Source organism: Panicum hallii, chromosome 7 (genome assembly GCF_002211085.1).
Source record: "Panicum hallii strain FIL2 chromosome 7, PHallii_v3.1, whole genome shotgun sequence".
Classification (NCBI taxonomy): domain Eukaryota; kingdom Viridiplantae; phylum Streptophyta; class Magnoliopsida; order Poales; family Poaceae; genus Panicum; species Panicum hallii.
In genome coordinates this window covers 44,028,791-44,050,249 of record NC_038048.1, presented here as the reverse complement: position 1 = coordinate 44,050,249, position 21,459 = coordinate 44,028,791, and the positions used below count along the sequence as shown (strand labels likewise).

The window sequence follows — 21,459 nt, the reverse complement described above, 5'->3', positions numbered from 1 at the left end:
TATTCAGCTATAATCGATTCAACCAGCTTTTGTCAAGGAGCAACGTTCTTGGCACGTCTCCATTGCAACACACACAACAAACCTCACCATCAACTCAAAACAGTTAAGCACAAGGCCATGTGACGTCAAACACAATCTGGTCAATTTCATTGCTTGGAATTCATAGCCACAAGGTACTCATTTCAACATATAAGTAGCCACCCAAGGATGGATGGTTAGCACTTTAGGTGCTCGTACAAGCGTTGTTCCAACTGACAACAAAACTGCTTGGTTCACAAGATAAAAGGCTTACGTCTCTACTTCTTAAAAGAAAACTTCCCCTTCTTTCTAGCTTTCCTCTTGTCTTTCTTGATCTTCAAATGAAGCTGTACCTTCTTCTTGCTAATGCTGCCAAGTGGCTTCAACAAGGATTTCAACCTGCCGTTTCCTCCATCAGACATCTCCACATCTGTACACAAGGGAAGACAGTGCAAGCGCACATCAGCTAAGGAAGAACAAAGCAAGGAGCAAGTGAAACTACAGAAGAAGAAACTGAATGTACCAGGTATAAAATTTACTAAAAATCTCATGGATTAGGTGCCTCAGTTGAGTCCATGCAAAATGTCATAGAAACAACTATTCAGGTTAGCTCCTTTTCGCACTAGTGCTGTGGTCCCAAGATTTCTAAATACTTTCCAGATTTTCAAATAGATCCAAATTTATGCTTGCAATGCAATATCTGTTTCTTCTCACGACATCTGATCCAAGTAGTAACAACTAACAAGGTAATAAAATGGCACACATACCACCAGTGTTCTGATATCCATAAACACGTGACACCTTAGCCATAGTGCTTAACAATCTCAAGTTGTTATACAGACATACAGTAAGGATGCTATTGGTAAGTTCAAACTAATGAGGCTACTGGAAATATAAAGCCCCTCCAATCAACAATTCTGCATATTTCCTGTCCGGAGCTGCATTTTCTGCAAATTTCCTGTATGGAGCTCCAATTTTTAGGAGAACGGAGGCCAGAAGCCAGAGTGGAAGAGCATGCCCCACCGGATTCATTGCATTGGAGTAATGCAGATTGCCACTCAGAAGGATGGTTTACAAATCAACAGCAGGTTTGAGTTTAAGCATATTGAAGGAGCTGCATCTATAACGTGTCCGGACAGAAAATATGCAGAGCTACTACACCTTACTGGTAATAATTTCTGCAAAACCCTGTGGGCGACTCCATTCGAGTTGTATAAACATGTCTGAAGTACTAGCAGACAAGGCGTAGAGAAACTCCGCTTTTTCCACTGAAGTAGAACATGTAGCGATCCACGCCTGGTACATCAGAGAAGTAGAGTGCTCACCCATGGCCGAGGCCGAGCCGTCGGCACGGGAGCTGCCGGCATCCTGGGACGGCGGGCCGCGGACCGGAAGCGGGGGAGCTTCAAGGGCGGCAGCCTGCGCGGCGAGCTTCGCGGCCTCCTTCTTGTCGTAGAAGGGCTCCGCGATCTCCCGCCGCAGCGTCCGCAGCCGCTTCTCCCGCTTGGATCGCAGCGACTTCGCCATCTCTGCCGCCGCCGCAACAGAGCGAGGCTAGGGTTTGGGAGTCGGCGAAGCGAAGGAAGAGGCAGAGGAAGGTTGGCCTTGCTTGGATTTTGTAGTAGCAAGGGCCGAAGCCCGAAGGGGTTGTCGACCCAACTTGGGCTGGGCTTAGATTTGAATCACACGGGCTGGTCTTGTCCCATGGGAGGAGTTGATCGTATCAAGTCGGGCCCGGCCCATGTTGCAGTTTAAATTATGGCCTATAAATGGCACGGAGTGGCAGATTACCGACGTCATTTTACATTATCATTACATGGAGTGTCTGGGAAGGGAATTGAATTTGACATGCAGGAGTGCACCAGTTGTCAGTAACCAGTATTCAGTGTGGCAGTTGGCAGATGGTCACAGCATCCAGTACGGCATATGTTCATGCCGGATTACAGTCGGCCCTGACAGCAGGTGACAACAACACATTACTAAACGAACTTCTTGATTCAGTACTCAGCGGGTGAAAAACCAGATAATTAAGAAATCTTGTAATCGAGGGGTTATAAGCTGGAAGTAAACCACCATGTAAGCAATTCAAGAAACAATTCGAAATTCTCCTACTGAAGCACCAAACTATTCGAATGGAACAACAACGAAATGATCCCGTATGTCTGAACATGCTGACCTACATCCAAGCGAGCAAAAGTTTGTGACACCGAGATGGGGAGCACACTACTATTTTTCAACTCTCAAACTATTATTTTTCGAATGGAGCAACAGAGAATTTTGAGTCAAAACAGGCTATTTGCCAAAGTATCACGAAACAATTCTGATAACCTGAACTGGCTGACCTACATCCAAGCAAGCAAAAGTTCGTGACACTGAGATGGGGAGCACACTCTAAGATCACGATGTCTCAACTCTCAAACTATTATTTTTCAAAGTTTCCTGTGTAAATCTTGGTACATTCTGCATAAGCTATTCGAGCAACTTATTAGGGAGCATCATCCAGTACAGAACACTTCTCAAATCGATTACAGAAACTAGGCTCGCCAAACCGTAACAGTAACGTAGTCATCACAACACTAGAGCTTTCAGACGAACGCCGCGGCGTGGCGCGGGCGCTCAGGCGGCGGCCTGCAGCGCGCTCCCGAGCACGGCGCGGAGGCTCTCGATCTCGTCCCTGGGCAGCACCGCGGTGACGAGCCGGCCGCGCCCGTCGGCGTCCGGCTGCACCAGCACCGCGCCCTCCTCGCCGACGCCGTCCATGCCGTACTCCACGTGGACCGGCCGCAGCCCCTTGATCTCCAGCCCGTACACGTCCACCTGCTCCATGTCCACGAGCGTCAGGTGCGCGCCGCCGTACACGAGCACGTCCCCCGGGAACGCCGCCACCGCGGCGGTCTCGTCGACGACGCCCTTGGCCAGCAGAGCCGCCAGCTCGGCCACGTCGGTCTTCGCCGGCGACGAGCCCGACGCCTCCACGTACCAGACCTTCATCTCGTTCGCCAGGGCCCTGCCGCTCCGGGCGGCCGCGTCGGTCCTGACCACGGTCACGGTGTCCACGTTGCCCCTGATTTTCGCCACCGTCTGCCACAGCAGCGCGGAGACTAGCTCGAAGGTGCCCGCCGCCGCGGCGTGGCGCCCCTGCTGCTGGAGCTTCTTGAGCGCTGCCTCCGTGACGTGGAAGGAGTAGCACGCCATGTCGCGGCCCGCGGGGACCAGCCAGTGGTCCTCGATGGGCCCGACCTGCTTGACGGAGCGCGGCGCGGCGGCGCCAGCTGGGGAGTGGCTCTGCAGCGGCTTGTTCTCCGGGGTGAGGACGGTGGCTTCCGGCTTCTTGCCGCTCAGGATCTGCGCCCACTTGTTGAAGCAGGTGGCGGCTGAGAACACGTCGCCGATGAGGTGCGCCCAGCTGAAGCCGAGCGCCAGCCCGCCGCATTTGAAGTTTGTGATCTGCGAGTCAAGCAACCATTGTTACTCCATTTACAGTTTACTACTGTATTTGGGAGCCGATATAGATTTTAAGTTTTGCGCGGCAACAGAACAATCTGTAGAACAGAGTCATCAGTAAGCTGCTGAAATTTACAGAAAATGATTCCGTAACAAAGAATGGTGCAGTAAAATAGTACTACTAATTTGCAAATAGGTTGCACTTGTGAACAGAAAAGCAACTGAGACGATCATGCAAAGCAGTGGTCCTACATCATTAGGCGGATCATAATGTGCCACCTCCCGGACGGTGATCATAAACATTATCCCGTTCGCACATAAGTTAAATGCTTAAATGATCATTATTCATTATGCAGGCTGTCTTGTGCTGGTCCATTCATCTACGCAGTGAAAACTTTCACTGATGAAGTACAGGCTGTCTTGAATGATTTGCTGAATTTCAGGTGTCCTATATCAGAAGCAGCGATACTATTTGTACTTTTCATGTTTACAAAGATCATCTTCTCAAGTCCTCCCCCCTCAAAAAAAAAAACCTTCTCAAGTCCTTGAGTATTATGGAAGAACAAGTTCGACAAATCATAGAACGCCCTGGGCAAGCGGCCGTTTCAACCACACCAGCGGCAGATGAATGCCAGCGGCGGTCCGTCCACCGCCCCCGCGCAGCAATTACTACTCACGCGGCTCCGATCCGGCGACCTCACGGCACCGCACGCCTGCCGATCCATGGGACGGAAAGGATTCCCAGGTTTTGCCAATCGGCACGAACCAGCATTAAATCACGAAGAGCTCGCCGCACCCTTGGTGTGCCTGCTACTACACGGATGCTGGTTGGTAGACTCTTTGCTAGCAACTGAACAGATTCAAAGAAACAGTCTAGTCTGAATTAGTGGTGACAGCCAGGCCACCAAACTGTTGGATGACACTAGCACGATGTGGGGGTGCAGTTGCAGTCACCAGCCAGTGACCAGCTAGGTATAAATGTTGGATGGTTAGCAGGTACGGCCGCGCACAATTAAAAGCTTGCTCAACTGCAAGCAACCATACTGAAAGCTACGTACAATGAACAGGTCTTGCCATGCCAGGGACCAGCCATGCCAAAATCCGACCAAACCTCCGGTTCCGACAGTAGCCGCAGCGATCGCTGAAATTTAGAACTTTTCCCACACTCCCTACGAGCTACCACGGTAGTCGCGTTGCCGATTTTCATGGCCAGCACAGCACGTGTAGAAGAAGAGCAGAAGAGGAGGAGGAGGAGGTTGTACCTGGACGTAGAGCAGCGGCGAGAAGAAGAGCTCCGGGCCGAGCACCTTGTCGTAGCAGAGCTGCCTGAGGCGGTCGGGCGCGTCGTCGCGGAGCCACTCGGCCATTTCGCGGTCACACTTGGCCTCCACGATGCGCACGCCGCAGTCGTTGCACTTGATGTACGGGCGCCGCGCGCCGCCCTCAGCGGCGGCCTCGGCCTGGGCCCCCGCCCCCGCCGGCGCCCCCTCCTCAGCGCGGCGGACGCGGCCGGCGACGGGGAAGTACTCGTCGAGCCACGGGAACATGGGGTCCTTGAGCACCTTGGTGGTGAGGCCGCGCGCCACTTCGCCGGGCGGGTAGTAGTACGCGCCGCGGAGGTAGTGCAGCTTGAAGGCGAGGTCGGCGTCCGCCAGCGCGTAGTCCACCTCCCCCGTCACCGAGCTCGGCACCACCGTGGACAGCCGGTGCCCGTACACGGCCCCCGGCGCCACCACCTCCTGCTCGAACACCATGTCGCCGGCGGCTGGCTACCCCGGGGTGGCAGCGGCGTAGCACGCGGGTTGCCGGGGTCGGGTCTCTGGAAGCGGGCGAGCTGGCTGGCGGGCTGGCGGCGGTGCACGGCCGTGGGCGGGATATATAGCGAGGGGCCGGGACTCGGAAGCGGCGGTTGGGGGGCGGTGGGGCACGGGCACAGGTGGCGGTTTTAAATTCGGGAGCGAGTTGGTTGGGAGCTGAGCACCGAACATCGATTCACCTCTAGCTCTGGTCAGGTTATCAGGTAGTAACTTTTTCAGTTCGCTTCTCGGATAGATCCGATCCGCCGCGACAATCCGCATGCATTGCTAGCTCCGGATCGGATCTAGCAGGGTCCGGCAGCCGGTGGTCCGGCGAGGGAATGACGCCGGGGATCGGAGGACCTGCTGCCCTGCGCCATAACTAGGCCAGAAAAAACCGGTGCGCGCGCGCGCCACTCGGACCAGGCTCTTGAATGGGGTGTTGCTCCCGCCCGTGGATCGATCGATCGACCGCGTCCAGCGAGCGACGCCCGATCTGCAGGCCTCGCCATTCATGCTGCTGTCTGCCGCGGCAAGCCATGGACGTACGCTAGGCTACTTGACGAGCGCGCGTCACGTCCTGGCCGCGAGGCTGCTTGGCCGCGAGGCTGCTTGGGCTTATAGATTATACTGTCCAGCTTATTTGGTAGCTTATATAATCTAGTTTATTTTTTCTGGATTAAATAAGCTGAGTCTTACTGTTTGTTTGCCTAGCTTATTTGGGCCCAGCTTATTTGTCCTAGACGTGTAAAGACAACAATGCCCTTTGATACTAGATTTATTCATTTGCTTACTATTTTCACAACATTAGCAGTTTTGAAGGTCAGGGAGAGAGGGGCGCGTGGGGAGGGGAGGAGGGAGCGAGCCAGAGAGAGGGGTGCGTGGGGAGCCAGCCAGGGAGAGGGGCGCGTGGGGAGGGGAGGAGGGAGTAGGCTGGTGGGATCCAATGGCAATTGCGGGTAATTTGCTCCTCTTTGCCATGGGTAGTGGGTCTTTTGGGTAGAAATAAGTTGAAATAAGCTCCACTTGACTAGCTTATAAGATTGTGGTGTTTTTGACTCTAGATTATATAATCTGAACAAATAAGCTGCCTGTTTGTTTCCTTTATAAATTATTTAAGTTGGTTTGTATAATCTACAGCTTATTTAAGATCAAACAAACAGGCCCTAAGCCTGTAAAGTTGGAAGGCCGCCGCGAGGTGCGATGGGCGATCGAGCGATCAGGTGACGTGAAACGCCAGATATGGTGGTTCACCGTCCTCCGAGAAATTGCTACATCTATCAATCGATCGATCCATGATGAGCTAGCGGCGCTACCGAGACCCTGAGGTACGAGAGTTCAGGAGAGGCAGGTGGTCTTGCTGGCTATGCTGCCAAGAACTGAAGAACGATGATGAAGATGCGACGACCGATCGACGAGTGTTTGGTTCCACGGAGTAGCTGGCTGAATCTCTGAATCTCTAGTAGCAGTCTCCATTTCCACCATCACATCATGTAGCAGTCTTCAGTCAGTCCAGAACACTACATAATATTGCATTTTGCCCCCCCTCTCCCGGAGGACAATACGCACGCATATTTTTTTCATATCCTGGAAACCGATGGCATGGCATCCTGCTGCAAGCTGCTATGCTAGTGGTAAGCATCACATCAACTCATGTCACGTTCATGCGCTGGTGAATCGCGATCGATCCAACCAGCTAGGCACCCAACTCGTCTGACGGCTCCGCGAGACAATCAATTCGCATCGGCGTCACCGTCACCGGTTTTATCAGCAACGGCTCGTACGGCCCAGCGGGTGGAAGGCCGGTGCGACCACCGGAACGCCATCGGAGCCTCATGAACCACGCACACAAAAGGACACAGGGCGGACGAACGGAGTCGAGTCGTCGTCGCGCGCGCGACCGCCGCTGATCAGGGGCGTTGGGAGTTGGGACGCCGACCCGCCCGACCGCGGGCCACCGAAACCGTACGTCTCCAACCCAGCGCAGAAGCGCAAACAGGCGGACAGGCGCCCTGACGGTGACCGGCCGCCTGCCTCAGCTCGAAGCACGGTGACGACGGTCGGGCTGATCGGATCGGAGTAGGACGGCTGGTTGGGGCGCAGCTGGTTGTCTTGTCGTACGCCTCCTTTTTGTTCCTTCAGAGCTCCATCGTCCCTTACGCTTGCCATTGCCGTCCACCGGTACAGGTCAGTCCGCGGATAGCGATGCGTCTCAGACACGGAAAACGTGAGCTGAGAGCACAACAGAACGCGTGCTTACCCTACCTCCGTTCTTCTAGGCACCATGCGCGCACCAGATAATGAACTGAGGTCATTGGAGGTAAGAATTAGGGGTTCAGCGGTGCCCAGCCATTCGAGGGTTCAGGTTACTTCAGACCAGATTAAACTAACTGGGTCTTCTTCCTGGATGCTTTGGGCTTGGCACAACCACCTACAAGCGAGTACTCCTCCTAGGTGCTCCAGCGGCAGTTCTGAATCTTCATTCGCTGGAAACTACAGGAACAGAGAATGAGAGAAGCGAGGGTACGAGTAGCTGTCGAGCGTCTCTGAACGCCAGGGGCAGTGGGTACGAAAGCTAGCACTAGCGTAATACAAGTGGTTGAGAGTTGTGTACTTGTGTAGCTAGCGACAACTGCAGAGCGGTTGGGGGAGCCTGACCGGCAACCGCTTGTGCGTCATTTTCAGTCGTGGATCGCTGTTTGTTGATCGTTAGGCCCGTTACGCGCATGCACTGCTTGTGCCGGTCATGTCCCCGCTGCGTGCTTTCACGGGCAGTAGTCGACCGTAGGGGCTTGTTGGAGGACAGGGAGGTCGGGGTGGTCTTCTTCACCGAAGAATCTCACTGCACCGAAGAAGTGAAATCATCCGATAATAAGATGCATATGTCAACAAGGATATCAACGGGGGTGTAGCTCATATGGTAGAGCGCTCGCTTCGCATGCGAGAGGCACGGGGTTCGATTCCCCGCACCTCCATTTTTTTGGCAGTTTTTCAGCTCCTTGGCATCAAGTGCTTTCGTTCGTTGTCCAGGAATCGCCTTCCGAGTAAGAAAACGTATTCCTCGCACGCACTGTTCAGACCGCCTCCTCCGTGGCGCATCGTCTCCTCCAGCAACGAAGAAAGAAAGAAAGAGAAAACCCGCATGCGAGGGGGCCATGAAGCGAGACGCTGCCTCGCAATCCATGGATTCCGAACTGGAGGAGGCGGTCTGCAAGCTCGCGTGGCTCAACTTCGCGTGCGCGAGGGGCGACCTCGACTCCGGCGCCGCCCTGCTCGCCGAGCTCAAGGTACATTTCGGCGATCCAGCTCGACCTGCTCCCATTCTTTCTTACCGGGGATTTTGGCGCGGGGGGTTGGGGGGGGGGGGGGGGGGCTTTTTTTAACCCAATCTTGTGAAGCCGCGATCGTCGTACTATTGGACCCTAGAGGATTTTTAGATTCTGCCACGTCCAATCTGACCGGCCGATTCCTCGCCGGCGGCGAGTTTCCGGCGAGGGAGAAGAGGCCGGCGAGCATCCTCGGCATGAGGGGAACCCATTCCTCACCTAGGCTCGGCGGATGGGCGACCGGAGGCGGCTGACGGCGTGGCGGCGGCGGACAGCGAGGTTGGGCGGCGGCGCGACTGGAAGCGACGAGGGCGGCGACTGGACGGCTGGGGAGGTAGGGCGAGTGGAGGAGGTGGTGCGGGCGGCGGTGAATCGGGCCGAGGCGAGCTGCAGCGGCCGGGCCCCGTCGGCGGCGAGCTCGGCTCGAGCAGAATGGTGGCGGGGCAATGGAGGGCGCGAGGGCAGGAGCGCGCGAGGGAGGGAGATGGCGAGGCGGAATCGCTCGGCAAAGATGCTGAGCGGAGGGGAGCCGATGCCGAGCGAGATAGCGACGCGAGGAAGATGGCGAGGCTGTTGGATAGGGTATTGACCGGCGTTTTTCTTTTTTTACCGATGCAAATCGTTTTAGCCAGCCTCTCGGAGTTGCTCTAAGAGATTACTAGTTTGAATTGAGGACTGTGTCATCTGTGAAAAGGTGGTTAATAATTTGCACTTTACAGTACAGCAGTATCAAGTGCATGACTTTTGCAGAGCTTCACTTAAGTTTGCGGTTCATTGCCAGGCGATAAGCAGATGATACCCTTGCTTTTGATTTCAGGTGCTCCTCACAAGGTTACCTAGCCTGCCACCATCATTCGAGAAGACGCCGAATGCAGTCGAAGAGCTGAAAATCACAAGTAATATTTTGAGCACTTGGTTTTGGGGACATCATAGTCTGGCCTGTTTTCCTGTGAACTTTATGTGTTATTGTCCCCATCGTACTTTTTCATTGGTAATCTAGGTGGGATTTGCCTTGGAACCAATTTGAGGCTGCACCTCACCCATGGAGTTAAATATTGTGTATACAGTTTCTTCCAACATGAAAATGTTCTGTGTAGTTGAAAGAATTTTGTGGCATACTGTTCTGGAAAAAATTCATTTTCATGCTTCATTGGTTATGGAGTACAAAACCTTGCACTGTAGATAACTTGCACCGATCCTAGGAAGAATGATCGCACTAATTCTGTGATATGATCATTCTCCAATGTGCCTCTTTGAAAGTGTTCTGTAAGCAGTATGATTTTTACATTTTTGTGGGGCTACCTGTTTGCAAGTGTTTAGTAAAGCCATACAAATCTTTATGTACAATGATATATAATATTTCCTTTGGAAGTGTGTAGTAAGCCACTAAGCCATAGGAATACAGTTTTCGTTTGTTAGGTGTGACTGGTTTTTAAACTTTACAGGGGCTATCTATGAGAATGCTGTTATCTTGCTTGAAAATTAAAGACCGCGAGGCATTTTAGAGGAACTTGTGGCAGCTAAAAGAATTTTACATCAATACATGGTTTATCTCTCCTACAACTATTGACTTCATGATTCATCCTTGCAAGCATATTAAATACATATTGCTGTTATGTTCTTCAGCCGTCACTTCAATATATGAACCATTCTGAGTTTGGATGCTGGGAATACACTTAATCATTTCCAAAGATAAAGACACCATCTATTGTATTCTTGTATGTTACCTCCAGTATGTATTTCTTGTTATTTAGCTCCGGGCACACATAAGTAGATTTAATAATATACTTAAGTTTTGACTCATTTTGCACCTCTAAATTTTCTATGCAAATATCCGTGTCTCAAATACTGCTACACTGCTAGTAAGCAATTAACAGGGGCAGTTGATGTAAAGATGTCTAAGGAATGAAAAATACATCTACTTGGAAACCAAGCCAACGTTCTAAAACAACATCTGTTTTGAACTGGAGAGCTTGTTAACCATCTGCCTTAGGTTTCAATCGGTATCATTGTGCTTCTGTTCCTGATCCAAATAAATTGTGCAAAGCCTGAAAGCTATGTGTCCACGCATAGTCTGAGCTGTTGCCAGGGGTACAAATTTCATTTGTCCTCACCAATGGGACCTCAAAGATTTATGTGAGCTCTCTCACCTTGCAACTAAAAGGCACAACTAACATTTCCTCACAGATCCTTTATTTTAGAGAACTGTACTTCTGGACTCATGTTTGCGGAGTGGTGATGTATTATGCTTACTTTGTTGTTGTTCATGCAGTGGTATAATTGCTCCATCACCAGATGAATACCCATTTCTGGGCCTTAATCTTCTGAGGCTCTTGGCCGAAAACAGAATTGCTGAATTCCATACTGAGCTGGAACTTCTGCCACTGGAAGCTTTAAACCATCCTTGTATCAAATATGCAGTGGAGCTTGAGCAATCCTTTATGGAAGGCGCCTATAACCGATTAATCAATGCTCACCAGGCTGTGCCACATGAGACATATGTTTACCTTATGGGCCTTCTTGCTGAAGCTGTTAGGTATGAGCTGATTTGCATAGTCGTTTACCTTACCTGGATTCTGTTGTGAAGTCCCTGATTGTGCTCCGTGTGTTTCTTTTGAAGAGATGAAGTAGCCGAATGCAGCGTTGAGGCATATGACTACTTGCCAATCAGTGTTGCAAAGAAAATGCTAATGTTTACATCAGATCAAGAACTTCTCGAGTACATATCAGAGGTACCTTTTATTTTATCTGCAGCCCTTTGTCATATGTGCGATATAATAATGAGTTACTGGTGTCTTAGTAAAGGATGCTAGACATGATTGATTGATGCATGGGTGAGGGACAAAATTCTAACCACCATTGCTTGGTCTACTGCCTACCGGTTTTGAGTACTCATAACATTCATTTTTATGGCAGGAACAACCGGAATGGGAAATCAAGGATTGTTCAGTCCATTTTGACATGGCAAAACCCAAATCTCACATGGACTTGCCATCGTTCAAGGTGATCAAGCATGCTCTTAGCTATGCGCGGGAGCTGGAGCACATTATGTAGCTTGCAACGCGAAGTTGACTCCCGAGTCCCGATGTAGGCAGTAAAACGCAATTGTCTAATGGTAAAAGTACAATGTTTAATGGTTAGGCGCATCTTCATGTGTCAGTTTAACATGCTGTGACACCTACAGTATATTTGTCCTGCGAGCTCTCTTGTTTGGTATCAAGACTGATATCTTTCTCCTGAAGCTGAGTCTATGGTCCTAGTGATTCAGTGAACAACCAACATAGGCATTTGCAATCTTGATGCCAAAATGGAATTGGTGAACAGACCTCTCTGACAAATGCCTTGGGCTGCGCTTCACTGAGATCCTCCTGTTCACAATCTGCCCTACGGCCACTGATTTCTTCCCTTCTCGGATTCAGAAGAAGGAAAGCTACAAGCCTTTGCCATAACGAGAACATACCCGCCGAAAACACAGAAAGGGAAGGAACGAGTAGAGAGACCTTTAGAGCAACTCCAAGAGCCTAGCTATTTTTTCTAGCTAAATATAGAGTTTAGAGTTCTCTAAAAAATAGACAACTATCTAAGGGCAACTCCAACAGCTTGGCCAAAACACTTTGTATCGGTAAAAAAAAGAAAACCATCGATATTGCTCGTTCCAACAGCGTCGCCATCTCCCCCGCTCGCTAACCGCATCGCCATCCCGGCGTCCACGGACGGCAAATTTGGCGAGGCCGGCTCCCTCGCCATCCTCCTTCTCCCGCGCTTGCGGCACCCTCCCGCGCCCTCCCCATCCAGTTTTCCTCGCGCTGTCGTGCCCTCCCACCCGCGCGCTCATATTTCCCTCGCGTCCTCGCGCCCGCGCCGCCGCTCATTCGTCTTCTCCATCGCACCCCTGCGCCCTCACGCCGGCGCTGCTCTGCTCCGTCCCGGCCGCGCCGCTCATCTGCTCCCTCGAGCTCCCGCGCCCCGCCGCGCCATGAACCGGCTGCCGCGTCCCCGGTCAACGGCAGCTCGGCAAACGGGCGTGGGGAATGGATCCGCCGCCGGCACTCTTCCCTTTCCTTAGTTCTTTCCTCAGTTTGCGCCAGCAACGGTAGATTCTGAGGCAAATCGGCCGAAGGGAGAGATGCAGCAATCCAGTGTTGGATCGATTCCCCGTCGGGTGGTTCCTACCACAGGAGTTTATGGCCGGATGGCAGAAGATGAGATCAATGCTGAGCAATTCGAGGAGGGACGCTCCAAGGGACGATCTGGGCCTCAATCCTGGACCAGGTCGATTAGATGCGGGAAAAAAAAGGCAAAAGGCCTGCATGCCAAGGCATCGATGCTCAACAGAAAAAAAAACGAGATGGCCCAAAGGCCTCAAGGCCGACGCGTCGGACGATCTGCTGGAGAGAAAAATAGTGGCCCATAAGTGGTTTGAATATGGATAGTCTGAAATTGAAGAGTTTGTTGGTTTGCTCCACTAGTTTAGAGCAACTCCAAGAGCCTAGCTATTTTTTTCTAGCTAAATATAGAGTTTAGAGTTCTCTAAAAAATAGACAACTATCTAAACTAGTGGAGCAAACCAACAAACTCTTCAATTTCAGACTATCCATATTCAAACCACTTATGGGCCACTATTTTTCTCTCCAGCAGATCGTCCGACGCGTCGGCCTTGAGGCCTTTGGGCCATCTCGTTTTTTTTTTCTGTTGAGCATCGATGCCTTGGCATGCAGGCCTTTTGCCTTTTTTTTCCTGCATCTAATCGACCTGGTCCAGGATTGAGGCCCAGATCGTCCCTTGGAGCGTCCCTCCTCGAATTGCTCAGCATTGATCTCATCTTCTGTCATCCGGCCATAAACTCCTGTGGTAGGAACCACCCGACGGGGAATCGATCGAACACTGGATTGCTGCATCTCTCCCTTCGGCCGATTTGCCTCAGAATCTACCGTTGCTGGCGCAAACTGAGGAAAGAACTGAGGAAAGGGAAGAGTGCCGGCGGCGGATCCATTCCCCACGCCCGTTTGCCGAGCTGCCGTTGACCGGGGACGCGGCAGCCGGTTCATGGCGCGGCGGGGCGCGGGAGCTCGAGGGAGCAGATGAGCGGCGCGGCCGGGACGGAGCAGAGCAGCGCCGGCGTGAGGGCGCAGGGGTGCGATGGAGAAGACGAATGAGCGGCGGTGCGGGCGCGAGGACGCGAGGGAAATATGAGCGCGCGGGTGGGAGGGCACGACAGCGCGCGGAAAACTGGATGGGGAGGGCGCGGGAGGGTGCCGCAAGCGCGGGACAAGGAGGATGGCGAGGGAGCCGGCCTCGCCAAATTTGCCATCCGTGGACGCCGGGATGGCGATGCGGTTAGCGAGCGGGGGAGATGGCGACGCTGTTGGAACAAGCAGTATCGATGGTTTTCTTTTTTTTACCGATACAAAGTGTTTTGGCCAAGCTGTTGGAGTTGCCCTTACTCGTTTCCAAATCCTTCCCCAAATCTATCCTACTTTGTATTCCCTTCCCCATGGCGCCAACCGTACATCGCCGCCTCCACCGTCGCCGACGAGACGGACGCGCGATGTCGTACCGCCGGCGCCGACAAGGCTAGCAACGACCGCCACCGTGGCTCCGAGACCGGTGAGAGCGCGCCACCGTCCAGGGTCGGGAGGATAGACGCGCGATGGATGGACGCCACGGCGACGCCGATGACCGAGGCACCGAGCTCTCGACTTCGATTTGGCCTTCGTCATCTCCCCTGCTCGCTCCGCGCGCGCTGGCGCTGCTGCGCTCGACTGAAAAATCTTTGTGAACCGGCCTGCTCATACGACAGGGCCGTAGATGGAGAAGAATCGTGTCCCCGATTGCGGCGCGCGCGCAATCTGCTGGCCGCGATTTTCCGCGGCACAGCGGAACGTTTTCTCCTCCGTCCCTCCCCGCCGTCCGGCGAACAAAATTTCGCGACGAGGAATCGACGGGAGAGATGCTCCCATTGACGAGAAACCGGACCGATGGCGACGTTGATACAGGGGATCGGGGGGATCAAGGCGGAGAAAAAGGCGCAGCGGCGCGCAGCCGAGACCAACGAGCTGCCCAACGATGCTGACATCTCGACGGTCGGCTCCGGCGCTGGGCGCGGCGGTGGCGTCCGTCCAGCGTAGCCCCCCGTCGGCGTCCTCTCTGTCTCGTTGCTGGGTTTCTCCGGCAAGCTGGTGGAGGGTTTTGAGGGTATATGCATCTGGAACAGGGGCGGCGGAAGCCCCGGTGGGCTCGCCATCGACGCCGGACTCCGGCGGCGGGGGAGCAGCGGAAGAGATAATTACTTTGCACAAAACCCCCTAAATTGGATCGCGATCCGACCTTTTACATAAACACCCAAAATAGTTTCATAAACCCCCCTAATAGGATCGCGATCCATAATCGCGATCCGAATCAGAGGGTTTTATGTAAATAAATAATTTCATAAGACCCCCTACATGAGAGGTGAGAAGTACCTGTACCTCGTCCGCCGTCGAGGCTGCAGGCGATACGGATTCGCCGGCGGCGACCATCGTCGTGTTCCTCCATGCTCCGCCCGCCGAATCCTCTCCTCCGGGTCCCCCGCCATTCGACCTCTCGCCGTCCGCCGTGCATCGTCGCGGTGGACGAGGCGGCGCTGGAGGACGACCGGCGCCGCGCGCAGCTTGAGGTCCCGTTCCCTGCCGCCCACCAACGGCCACGGCTACGACGCCGGAGCATCCTGCCCGACCACCGACGGCGCATTCGCAGGCAAGACTTCCCAGGCCCGGGACGGGGAGTCTGACTCTCCCATGGGGATGATCATGCTCTGCTCCAACACCTTCCACGCCGCCGGATTGCTGGGCTACGCTCGCCGAGCACCACCTGTCCAACGCACCGGCCATCGGCCGGAGCCTGAAGGCTGAAGAGCAAGCCCAAGGCTACACCCCGAGGCAACTATTAGTGCAGCCACACCAAGGAGAAAACAACGCAGCTCACGTTTTTGTTCCGTACTGTGCGGCTCTGCCATGGGCTTGAGCCTCTTTGGTGAAATTGGTGTGGTGTTTGGCGTCTGCCGGCTTACCGTGGCTGGTATAGCCGGGTTTCTTGGATACATGCACTATGGGGCTGTGCCACTGCTACAACAAGCAGCTGCTGCAGCATCCAAGGAAATCTTGCTGATTCGTGTAGAGCCATGTCATCATCTTTGCATCATACTCTTTGTATTACTTGTAATGAGGTGGACTGCTAGTGTTGGAACACAATGTGATATGTACATGTCAGCTTGCAAAATGACACTGGTCGAACAAAGAATGAATGCAGAACTGTTAAGTTTCACTTTCACCCAGATGTTTCCTGGAAAGTTTTGTTTGAGACCTGTATAGAAAGTCTAGGCATATCCTGTGAGCTATTCTATTTGGCATCAAAACTGTTTTTCCTGTCTCCTAAAGCAACAGACTCTTCAGTCCTATTGCACAACCAATAGAATCATTTAGAACATTCAGGAACAGCAGATATTCAGACCACCCTCCCAACCTGGGGCCTGCGGAACTTCTATTAGAACTAGAATCGCTGTACAAAGGCTACCCCAGTGCGACATGGGAGAGCAAAAGCACCGAATTTTATTGGTTTTGCATGAGGTGGGAAAAAGAGGAGCGACCTATCGAACTCGAGGCAGCATTGCACTTGTGCTGCTTCAGCTATCATAGCATTGACAGAGGCAGAAGAGGAACATGAAACAGAGGTGGAGACAAATGGCAGCCAGGACAGCTTGCAAGGGTCCTCATGAGCCTCCAAGAAGAGCCTTGAGTGACTTCTTCAGCGTATCCACAATGCTTGAAAATGAAGGCCGCTGCCTTGGATCACTGAAGAAAGAAAGCAAAATGAGATCATCATCGTGTTCTGAACAAAAGATACCTTCAACAAGCACAAATTTGGTCTTGCCGCTTGAGAATAAGATTTGATCAGAATAAGCTTCTGGCTATTAACAAGAAAGGCTTACTCATCCCAGCAGGATTCCACAAGAGCAGCAAGTTCTGGACTGGTATCTTTTGGAATTGGGAGCCTTCTGTTCTGAAATGCAACGGCTCCCACTACCTGCAAATGTTACCATATATACTGAATCAGAAACCAGAGCAATTTTCTGCACCAAGAGAACAATGTTAAGAGATGGAAGGTTACCTGAGCAGGACCTAGGCCACTCCATGGTTGCTGCATTGTCAGGAGCTCCCACAAGATCACACCGAAGCTGTAAACATCACACTTCTCGTTGGATGGCTCGCCGCGGAGAAATTCTGGTGCCATCCATTCTGGCTGCAGTGCAAAACACTCGGACGGTAAGAAACCAGTAAATTTAGTGTGAGATTGGCTGTTTGAGCACAGAAATATGAAACTTACTGTTCCAGCAACTGATTTGGATGATATGAAGGTGTTCGCCTTGAATCTGGACAAGCCAAAGTCACCTACCTGAAGTTGTATCAAGGAAAGTAAAGAAACAAAAGTAGAACAGTGGATCTGGATCATCCTAATCTATCTGGGAGGTGGACTAACCTTCACGGACCAGTTCTTGTCTACCAGCATGTTTGGCGTCTTCAGATCCCAATGGACAATAGGAGGATTCAGGCAGTGGAGATAGTTGATGCCTTTTGCCTGCATTGCACATACAGCACGTAGAGAGATCAGTGACATTTCAAGAGTTTGTTATGTGTAGAAGGAACACAATGTGATACGTACAACGTCTAGCGCCATGCGCAAACGACGCTTTAGATCCAGCATTTCTCCATTAGCTGCCTTGTTGATGAGGCGGAAGAGGCTCCCTCTGTTCACACCAACAGGGTTCTTATTTACTCAAGTATATCCAAATATCCGTAACAAGCCTGACAACTGAAACTGGTGGAAAATTTACCTTGGCAAATACTCTGTCACTATTGACAAATGTGGGCATTTCGTCACCGCACCCATGAACAATACCACATTCGGATGGCGGACTCGTTTCATAATAGCAATCTGGAAGCCATATGGATACGGTCAGATTGCGATTTTTTATTTAGACGTGATAAGTTGGAAGTTTGACGCCGAAATAAAATGTAAACTGACCTCTCTGAGGAATTCTTTCAGCTGAGCTTCGCCAACATCCTGATCCATAAGCACCTTTACTGCAACATCCTGCAGAACCCAATCTACAATCTTAAATTTATGATCTTCAAAGGACACTTAACTCAGTGCAAAAGTAAATAAAAAATGGGTTTCACAATGGATGTTTGAGGTACTTACTGAACCGTGCCAGTCTGCGCGATACACCGTACCAAAAGAACCTGCATTGTATCCCAAGAGTGATCAAATTCAGAGCACACAGTAAGCCAGTAGAAATCCTCGAGTTAAAGAAGTACCGGCGCCTACGCGTTCCTTGAGCTCGAGCTCCTCCCATGATATCTCAAGCCAATCTACAGCAAAAGATGGTTCAATGCTCAAGCTTTTCGGAAGTGTAACACCTGGGATATTCTCCTTGTTGCCATTCTCAGCACTGATGTCTATTGCCTTCAATTGCGCCGCCAAGTCTAACATTGATATGCCATTGCAGTTTCCATTCTGTGCGATCTTTGGCAGCATGCCTTCTTTGCTAGCTACCTGAACAGAGTTCTCCTCCACGACACAACACCTATCAACTACAAGTAGTACAGTGTTGGATTATTGGCCAGTAGTATGGATGAATTGTCTGAATATTTGAGTTGCTCATGATAGTAGGTTGCATACCTGAGTACTGGGAATTTGATATTATTGTGTTGCGACGCTCATCCGCTATCTTTTGATTCCAGGCAGTGACTGGTGTAGTATAGTTCCCAGAGCCTACTGTACACGAAGTCTTGAAAGGTGAAGGCACTATGGAGAGCAACTGGCCGTTGATGGATGAATCTGGGCAGCTGATGCTTCCCGGCTCAACTACAAGGTCCACCACGTATTCCCTGAAGCCACCAGCACAATTACTAGCGAGATTGAGCCAATGCACAACATAAAAACGTACTAATCACAAGCTCAATAGCTCATTGGCATACACCAACATCAGATTGTAGCAAGGCATTGAAATGCTCAGAGTTCTCAGCTACAGAAGAGCAGTCTTCAACTCCTATCTGCCCCAATTCTTGTTATGCTACATTGTTTCTGTAAACGACATGACAAAGAACAGGAACAAGTACAGACCTCACATATCTCCTCTCAGTGTCGATTTTGACAAGGCAAGATGACCGGTGAGGCGCAGAGCAGTACTTGCAACCTTGCGCAATCCGGCATGGGAGGCCGATGAAATCTGCGAGTTCCTGAACATTTCGGGAGAAGCAGATGGTACCCTAAGCTTAACAGAAACCATAGCACAAGTTGCACAATGGCTGGCTGGTGCTGCGTCTGAGTCTGACCGATGATACCTACCTTGAAAAGGATGGCCCGGTGCCGGCAGAACCCGATGGACAAGCCTCCAATGGGGACGACGATGCACTTCTGCCGCTTCCTCAGCTGCTTGCTCACCGCCTTCCACCGCATGTACAGGTCTCCGTCCTCCGACCGCAACGCACCCCTTCACATGGAAAAGGGAAAAAACACACGAGAGAGAGAGAGAGAGAGAGAGAGAGAGAGAGAGAGAGAACGTCACATGAAGGTGGTGCACGTCAAAACTGTTGCGTTCACGTGCTCGGCTCCGTTGGTGACCACCGGGTTCACGGAACATGAAGGAACTGCAAGCCTAGTCTACAGGTCTAGCGATCGATCTAGGCATCTAGCGCACTGCCTGGTGCGCGGCGCACGAGCGTGGCATGTACGCCGCTGCTGGTATTTACCAGCTCGACTTTTTTGGAAGTGAAGCAAAGGAACACGGGCGACACGCCCATGCACGCAGTTCGCAGTAGCAGCGCGGTCAGTGATCGAGCTCACCCCATGTGGTCGGAGACGAGGACGGCGAGGCGGCGGACGAGGTCGAGCGTGACGCCGAGCGCGCGGACGAGGTCGAGCGCGCGGCGCTCGAGGTCGAGGAGCACCGAGTCGGCGCCCTTGTCCACGAGCACCACCTCCAGCGAGGACTCGCTGGCGTCCACCGCCCGCAGCGCCGCCAGCGCCGGCAGCCGGCGGCCCTCCTCCGCGGCGCTGCACATGGCCCACAGGTGCGGGTCGATGCCCATGATGTTGTAGAACCCGTGCGCGATCTTGTCGCCCCACGACAGGCACCCGTTCACCTGCAGCGAACACACACATGCACCGCCATTTCAATTCTGTCAGGTTTCTGATGATCAGGTTGATTACACTGCTACCAATATAGGAGTAATCAACAGGCACAGTTGCACGCGCGCGATCGTCGTCGTTCATCACTGTACACTACGACTAATAAGCTGAAGGCTGCACGGCTCATCAGCTTGCTCCAACTTGCAATAAAAGAGTAGGTGCGGCGGCGCATCGAAATAAAAATCTCAAGGGAGGAGAGGAGACTCTGCATCATTTGCAATCAGTAATGTGCTTGTTCTGTGGTTATGCGCGAGAATATAATACCAACCCACCAGCTCTAAGCGACTGCATCATTGATCAGCATGTCCTAAACCACTTGTTAACCCAGTAAATGCACTACGTGCAAGAAACAAATAACAGCATGAGCCTAGTAGATACAGAAATTCAAGGAGAGCAAAACAGAAACAAAACTTCAGCAAATCAAGACTTCAAATTAAGTAGCCTTCAAATTTCAAATTCCATCAAAGCAGTAAGCGAGAATTTTGCTGTGTCAGAGAAGCAAGAATAGCAGGAGTTCAAAAGCTTGTGCAGGAGTATGCGTTTCTCTCTCTACACGCCTTGCACCATCATATATGCTCATGTGTGATGCCGTGTCCGTACGACTGAGAGTCTGAGGCTGTGTGTGCACGTACCCAGAGCCGGTAGGAGACGGCCTCCGGATCATTCGCGCCGTCGCCGGCATCCCCGGGGCCGCAGCCGAGGAGGAGCTCGGGCGGGGCGGGGGCGCCGGCGAGGAAGGCCTGGGAGGTGAGGCGGATGGCGAGGGAGAGCTGGAGGTAGTAGCCCTCCCTGGCGCGGCGGACCCACGTGTCCCTCCCGCCGGCTTCTTCTTCGGCGGCGGTCAGCCGGGCGGAGCCCGGCGCCGTGGCGGTGGAGGAGGCGGTGGTGGTGGCGGCGTCGCTGGAGGCGGTGAAGGCGCTCCCGGCGCTCCACTCCGCGGACGCCGGGGCCGCGGGCGCGTCGCCGAAGGATGAGGCGGTGGCGGCGGCGGCGGCGGCGGACTGGAGCAGCGCGTAGTCCGCGGCGAGGAGCGGCAGCCGCGAGTCGTCCGCGGCGAGGTGGAACGCGGCGGCCGCGGCGGGAGGCGGCGGGGGCAGCGTCGGGTTAAGGGCTCGGCGGCGGTGCGGCATGGCCGGAGGAGGGCCGACGCATGGAGATGGTGGCCGGTTGCCTATTGCCCAATCGGGATTGGAGAACGGAGAGAGGGAGGAGGCGAGGCGAGGCGAGAGAGGTGGGCGCCGCTCCGGGGGTGGGCTGTGTGCCTGTGTGAAAGGAGTCGAAAAACTTCCAGCGGAGGGGGGAGCGACATGGAGGTGGGTTGCAACTTGTATGTAGGTCCTTTTTTCGTTGCGTACTTTTCTATTGAGTTTTTTTTATTTTGTCTATCCGTTATTGTCATCTTCTTTTCTTATGCTCGCTTTGAATAGCGCAGCGGTGTATACCCATCTAGATTTGTGTATTGACTATTGAAGCTCTACAGTGTATTGCGGCTGTATACTTTTAGAAGATAAAGTATTGGATATACTAAAATGGACAAATCTTTGATTGGTTTTTGTTATTTCTAAAAACAGCAGAACATCAAGTCAGCTTCTATTATTATTTGACTCCTAGCTATTTATACTCCCACGCCAAGCAGCGTTATTGTA

The 21,459-nt window shown here is 52.5% G+C and overlaps 3 protein-coding genes, 1 non-coding gene and 1 pseudogene across 5 annotated transcripts; 2 read left to right on the top strand and 3 right to left on the bottom strand.

Moving 5' to 3' along the window:
* Positions 1 to 120: 120 nt before the first annotated feature.
* LOC112899992 lies at positions 121 to 1,609 on the bottom strand. The gene is made up of 2 exons (XM_025968684.1): positions 1,344 to 1,609; positions 121 to 448 (listed from the first exon to the last, which is right to left on the bottom strand). The coding sequence occupies exons 1-2, from the start codon at positions 1,543 to 1,545 to the stop codon at positions 297 to 299; spliced, it is 354 nt and encodes a 117-aa protein (XP_025824469.1). The 5' UTR covers positions 1,546 to 1,609; the 3' UTR covers positions 121 to 296.
* An 810-nt stretch (positions 1,610 to 2,419) lies between these two features.
* On the bottom strand, positions 2,420 to 5,334 carry LOC112901655 (protein ECERIFERUM 26-like). The gene is made up of 2 exons (XM_025970613.1): positions 4,725 to 5,334; positions 2,420 to 3,465 (listed from the first exon to the last, which is right to left on the bottom strand). The coding sequence occupies exons 1-2, from the start codon at positions 5,214 to 5,216 to the stop codon at positions 2,635 to 2,637; spliced, it is 1,323 nt and encodes a 440-aa protein (XP_025826398.1). The 5' UTR covers positions 5,217 to 5,334; the 3' UTR covers positions 2,420 to 2,634.
* Positions 5,335 to 8,160: 2,826 nt separating this feature from the next.
* On the top strand, positions 8,161 to 8,233 carry TRNAA-CGC. The gene has a single exon. It is a non-coding gene; the product is annotated as a tRNA-Ala (tRNA).
* Positions 8,223 to 11,825, top strand: LOC112900388 (annotated as a pseudogene).
* A 4,027-nt stretch (positions 11,826 to 15,852) lies between these two features.
* On the bottom strand, positions 15,853 to 21,229 carry LOC112901431 (serine/threonine-protein kinase CTR1-like). 2 transcript variants are annotated; one of them, XR_003230279.1, is made up of 15 exons: positions 20,446 to 21,229; positions 19,469 to 19,767; positions 18,971 to 19,115; positions 18,746 to 18,861; positions 18,302 to 18,510; positions 17,938 to 18,213; positions 17,822 to 17,862; positions 17,645 to 17,713; positions 17,454 to 17,554; positions 17,282 to 17,366; positions 17,099 to 17,197; positions 16,946 to 16,991; positions 16,730 to 16,861; positions 16,551 to 16,645; positions 15,853 to 16,413 (listed from the first exon to the last, which is right to left on the bottom strand). XR_003230279.1 is itself a non-coding variant. In XM_025970348.1 (15 exons), exons 1-15 carry the CDS (start codon positions 20,941 to 20,943, stop codon positions 16,332 to 16,334), a joined length of 2,316 nt encoding a protein of 771 aa, XP_025826133.1. In that variant the 5' UTR covers positions 20,944 to 21,138; the 3' UTR covers positions 15,853 to 16,331. The 2 variants fall into 2 exon arrangements, 1 of the variants encoding a protein (XP_025826133.1); XM_025970348.1 differs by having other exon boundaries at positions 16,946 to 17,014; positions 20,446 to 21,138.
* Positions 21,230 to 21,459: the final 230 nt, after the last annotated feature.